General features: G+C 37.2%; 1 protein-coding gene across 1 annotated transcript; it reads left to right on the forward strand.

The window, feature by feature from the left end:
- The first annotated feature begins 1542 nt into the window (after positions 1–1542).
- On the forward strand, positions 1543–2607 carry LOC119265094 (ciliogenesis-associated TTC17-interacting protein-like). Its single transcript, XM_037544570.1, has 3 exons — positions 1543–1598; positions 1772–1939; positions 2105–2607. Exons 1-3 carry the CDS (start codon positions 1571–1573, stop codon positions 2344–2346), a joined length of 438 nt encoding a protein of 145 aa, XP_037400467.1. The 5' UTR covers positions 1543–1570; the 3' UTR covers positions 2347–2607.
- Positions 2608–5778: the final 3171 nt, after the last annotated feature.

A 5778-nucleotide genomic window follows, 5' to 3' on the forward strand; every position in this document is an offset into this window, starting at 1 on the left:
ATTCATTTATTTCTATAGTATATCTTATATTTTGTATTGTGTATGATGCACATCTTTGTCTACTTACTGCTCTTTATCTGCTTACTGTGTATTCTGCTGTAACAATGCAAATTTCCCCCAGTGGGATAATCTATCTTATCTTAGAGGTTGCTTCTCAGGCTTTAATGCCTAATCAGTACTTTTGTGTTTTTAATGTTTTTAATGAGACTTTGTAATCTTATATCTTCTAAATTTAAATTTAAAAAAATCTAACTGGGTATTTCAGAGGTCATTTAATTGACATAATTTGGACTAACAAGGAAAATCTCATTACAGTTATCAATTTCCAGTAACTCTACCTACTCTACGCATCTGTCTACGTCCTACCAAAGAGGTTACATGGGGAGGGAAGATCGACATCACTTGCTCTGTAGAAACCCAGTTTACAGGTGGAACCTTCACTCTGATACAGAACTCTGGTTCACATAGATCCCATTTACACCTAGTAACTTTATGCGTCTTGAGTATCAGGATATTCCATCCCACACAGCAATTGGATTTCAGTGTTGCTAAAGCTGGGCCTGCACTACACAATCTTTTGCTCAATTTTAACCACAAACACAGGCAGATAACAGCCATTATCAGGTTTATAATGTTTGGATCTAGAACTAAGTTTACTCTCTTTACAATTTCAAGCCAGCTGTAGTAAAATATTTCTCACACTGTGATATCAGCGTTTCTCGTGTAGTATACGCCCAGACTAATTACCACATGTAAGTGCATGCGGCTAATATCAGAACACAGTCTAAATACATGTCACATGAAGCGGCCAGGTGTAAAGGGGGTCTTAAAGTGACAGATGTCCCGCTCTTGGTCAATCTCAGTGCTCCTAAAGTGGACTTTGTTCAGGAGGTCTTACTTCTGCCAGAAGCAGACCAGAGATTCCAGTCATGATTTCAGTTCTCCACAAAGCAGTTCTCTTATTTTCTTGGTTGTGAATAAGACGCATCATATTTGGAGTTTCTGTAGTCATATCTTAGCCATTAGTCTGCACCTTTCTATATGAGTTCTTCTTGTTTTCCAGTGAACTTGCCGCAGCCCAATATATCCTTCAGTGCTCCTGATGGAAGGTCCCACTGGTGGCTTCAAGGGTCAGAGGCGACCAGGGGCTACAGCTTCTCCATCATCTGCTCCACCAAACCAAAGTATCCAGGAGGCTCCTTCCACTTGGAGTTCAGTGGATCCCGTATCACCAGAACTCAATCAGCTGTTAACCACTCAACCACCTTCTTCTATCCTGAGGCAGATTTTGTCCACCAAGGAAGCTTCAGCTGTGTTTATGAAGTCACTGTGTCTTCACGCACCTTTAGCTCTCCTACCACTGAACTCTTGGTTGTCTCTGTGAAAGGTACAGTAACTAGTCTTGTTTGCTTTGTTGTGTATTTAAAGCAAGAAAGTCTTGATGGTGTTTTCCTTTGCAGTGTCACCAGTTCCCTTCATCGCTTCTGGAGTGACAGCAGGACTGTTACTCATATTAGTGCCAATCATCATTTTCCTCAAAAAGAGAAGCAAAAACCAAAAAGATCATCAGATGGCTGTGAAGACGGATCATAGACTTCGTGAGCACTTTCTGTTCTAAATTGAACTAATTACTGTATTGTAATTATGTCTTTTGAAAACTATACTGAAGCTCTTTGTTGTTTACTGGTAGTCACATAACATCCAGTGAAGGTGCAGAGACATTTACTGCCATAAAATCTGGTTAATATTTCCCCACACAATCCTTCTGTAGGTGCCAGAAACAGATATGAGGTTGCTGGAGGAAACAATGAGATGGATGATGAAGATTATGAAAATGCAGAAACTGTTTTTCATCAAAAAGAAGATTCAGATGATTCTGATGAGGACTATGTTAACGTAGATGTTGATGTCAAAACTAAGGCAGTGGCCAGTTATGGAGGTGAACACATTTTTGTAAATTGTGAAGAATATTTCAAGGATAAAAGTATTTAAACAATCCAAATGAGGTTTTTAATTTTTTTTAATAACATACATTTGGTATGATTTGGTTACAATGTAAATGTTTCTTTTTTTCAGTAAAAGTATTTTGACAATCATTCCTTAGGTGCCAAAACCACATGTGAGATCACCAATAGAGGGAACGGGACAGACGATGATGATGATGACGATGACTACGATGATTATGAAAATACAGAAGTCACTGTCCAGAAAATGGATCAGAGATCAGACCAGAGAGAGGATTCAGACGTGTCTGACGAGGACTACATCAACATAGATGAAGAAGCAGAGAAACTGGCCGTGGACAATGACTATGAGGATGAACAAATTCATGCAAACACGGATTAGTGTGGTAAACTAAACAATTTCACATGTGTCACTGTAATTCAAACGCACTTTAACTGCATCAGGATAAAAATAGTCAGTCATTTTTTACAGTTATTTATAAAGATGAGGAGGGGAGACCAGGGCTACCTCAGTCTGTAAAATTCAGTGCTTGTTTGCACAATACTTTTCAAACATTCATGCAACATGCACTTATTTGTCTGTAGCAAATAGCAGTGATATACGAACACGCTTGAATACTTAATACCAACAGTGATAGAAAGCATGCCCACAAAGTGATATCTGCCAGAGAAATAGTTCAAGTTCAAAGCATCAAACAAAAGAACAGATATTTAAAGTGTTAGTGTAAACATTTAATCACATAACTCTGTGTGTAAGTGTGGTGCTAAAGACCTATTCTCACCAAGTACGATTTTTGGGGATTTTTTTTTTTTTTTTACATAGCGGAGCCTTTACACAAAGTCTGACACTCTGAGAATGTGGGAGGAGAACAGAAGAGAAATGCTGAATTGGTAATAGTGATTATAAACTAAAGTTGTTTAAGCAATGCAACTAAAAGGCAGACACAGTGGACTCAAAATCAACCAAGCATTAACAGACTAGGATACACCCTGGCAGAGGTGCACAACATAATGATATTTGCAGGCACTGGCAGTTTAGTGGTTAGAGCTGTGGCTGATTGATCACTGGGTTATGGTTTCAATAAATGGGTCTTCAAAATTGCCACTGTTTGGGCCACTGAGCAATGCATTTAACCCTCCCTCCTCCAGGGGCCGCGTATCATTGCCGAGTCTGCGCTAAAAATACTTGCTACTACTGCTTGTTATCTGTTCTGCAGCTACTCAGAGAATGGATCTCAACTTGTCAGTCTGATTTTAAAATGCTGGATCTGATTAATAATGTTACAGCAGTTTTACACACAATGTAAAAGGTGGTGTTAATATGTATATATTCATTTTCAAACCCTGATAAGTGTTTATTTTGTCCATTAAAATGAAGTCAGTGCTCGAATTTGCAACCAGGGAACACAAGTTTGAGCCCTGTTGATGCTACAGCCGTCCATGGCTGGGAGTCCAAGAGAGCGCAACTTGCCTCGCGTTTACCAAGACGATGCTAGTCAGCGCAGGTTTATGTTAGCGGATGTAATAGATCTGGTGGTTGGTGCTGTCCAATGATGTTGCATGACTGGCAGTTCGAAAAGAGGCAGAGGCACTTCAAAGTTCTCAGAGGAAACCTGTGTTAGCCTTCACCCTCCTAGCATTGGTAGCACTGTGTAATTGAGGGAGTCATAACTAGCGAGTGGAATTAGAGACGACTAAATTGGGGAGGGGGGGAGCAGATGACGACGCTTACCTTACTTGAAATGTGATTAAGCCTGTGGTTCCTTGGCTAGTTTCCTATACATTACTTGAAATGTAACGACTGTCAGTCACGACATTGCTAGGTTAGGATATACTTAAACTAGCAAACTCTGCTGGAGTGCATTCAGGACTATAGTAGGCCACACCAAGTAAGAACATTTAACCTCAATTAATAAGTAGCATGATATGATTTAATTATCCAGACATGAGGTTTTACTTTCGTACTTTAATTTTTTTTTTTCCATGTACATAGTGTTTCACAGAAAGTCAGCTTAGAAGGGCAACTGTATCAACAATAGTGATAAATTACGTTTGATATTAAACTATATTTCACATGTGAAACTACGCAAGGTATTTTGTCTGTTTGAATCTTCAATATCTACATTTAAGCCAGAGCTCAAATGCTAATGCTTAGTGCTAACAAAACATAGGACTAAATGAACAAAGCCTACAGTAAATACTCTGTAAATACTTTACAGTTCATAAAAAGTTGCATGCAGATTTGACGTTGCAATTACTAGTATTTCATTATTTTTAACCAATTTTTAATTTGCACTTTATACAACAATGAATGGGGCTTTGGTAATGTATGTTTGGTATTTGCTTAAAGCAGTTTTCTTCTTCTTCTTCTTCTTCTTCTTCTTCTTCTTCTTCTATTGTAATCACAGTTTATGTCTTCTTACACTGTGATAATGATATTCAACAATTTTATGAAACATGAACTTTATGAATGTGTCTGCATTATCATTAAACACTGCACACACACACACACACACACACACATATATATATATATATATATATATATATATATATATATATATATATATATATACATACATATACATATATATATATATATATATACATATATATATATATATATATATATATATATATATATATATATCACTGTATATGTAACATGGCTGTGTCATTTTTATGGTTATATGTTTATTTCATAAAGCTTTGTAATTTGTCTTTTAAAAATAAAGTATCTTTGGAATCCCTGAAAGGTGCTGCATAGTTTGCTGCTGTTCATTTATGTCTATTTTATTGTTTTTTTAGAACAGAAAAAACAAAAATAACAAAAGACAAACAAACTAAAAACAGATTGCTTCATTACTTGTTAATATCCTACCTTATAACATGACTGCCTTCCATTTGCATCATAGCAGACAGATGGATACCAAATATGTGATTCCAATGTCAAACTCATTTCTTCCTGTAGGTTTAGGATTTGGGGGAACTATCATATGTGTGAAATGAGTTGTTGTGTATTAGTATCCACGTTGTAATAACCTTGAGACCAGGCCTGGGTGATATCTAAAAAAAAAGAAAAAAAAAAGTAAAAATCAACTTCTTGTAAAAGTTCCAGGTTAGAACTAGTAGGATAAAAACCCAGTTCTACAGCACTGAAGCAATCTGAAGTTCCAAAGCATGTCAACATTTATTAACGTAAAGTAAAATCAGTAGAGGATGAAAAGCCATGGGGTAGGTGAAGCTATAATCACCATGCATAGCAGGGAGAGGTAACAGATTCCTGACTTCTCTCTCTCTGGTAAACAAAAAAGACTGACCATTTGGCCACCCACACACTTCTTAAAGGAACCTGAACCACAGTTTCTTTACATATTTAGGAAGCTGTTTATCGGTAAGTTTGTCCCCTTGAGTTCTGTCTCAGTTTTCTTTCCCAACATGGTGATTTTTCCCTTTTACACATTGCCATTGGTTACTTGTCTACCATCCGATTACACTGCTCTGTTGTTCAGATGTATTTGAGACTGTGTCTAGGCTAAAAAGTCCTCTAGAACCAAATCGATTCAATGAAATATTGAAAAAAAAAGTTAAGACTTGTTGGTAAAGATTGGTTCAACACTAGAAAACCATGAACAAAACATGTTATTGACAGCCTGAGGAACACTTACCTTACCACACTGCTCATCTACCACCACGTTGTGATGCTCCGCTTCTGTGGGACATACTTCACCAACAAATCAAGGAAAGATGAAGAAGCAATGAGAGCCTGCAATGCAGCTTTCTGTTACACACCCTAATACACGTTCACAATAAA

This window comes from Pygocentrus nattereri, chromosome 14 (genome assembly GCF_015220715.1).
Source record: "Pygocentrus nattereri isolate fPygNat1 chromosome 14, fPygNat1.pri, whole genome shotgun sequence".
Taxonomy (NCBI): domain Eukaryota; kingdom Metazoa; phylum Chordata; class Actinopteri; order Characiformes; family Serrasalmidae; genus Pygocentrus; species Pygocentrus nattereri.

Bases quoted from the DNA above. Each gene is read 5' to 3' on its own strand.
- LOC119265094 (XM_037544570.1), top strand. From the start codon at position 1,571: ATGGCTGTGAAGACGGATCATAGACTTC. The intron at 1,599-1,771 runs GTGAGCACTTTC...ATCCTTCTGTAG, and splicing joins GAAGACGGATCATAGACTTC to GTGCCAGAAACAGATATGAG. The intron at 1,940-2,104 runs GTGAACACATTT...ATCATTCCTTAG, and splicing joins GGCAGTGGCCAGTTATGGAG to GTGCCAAAACCACATGTGAG.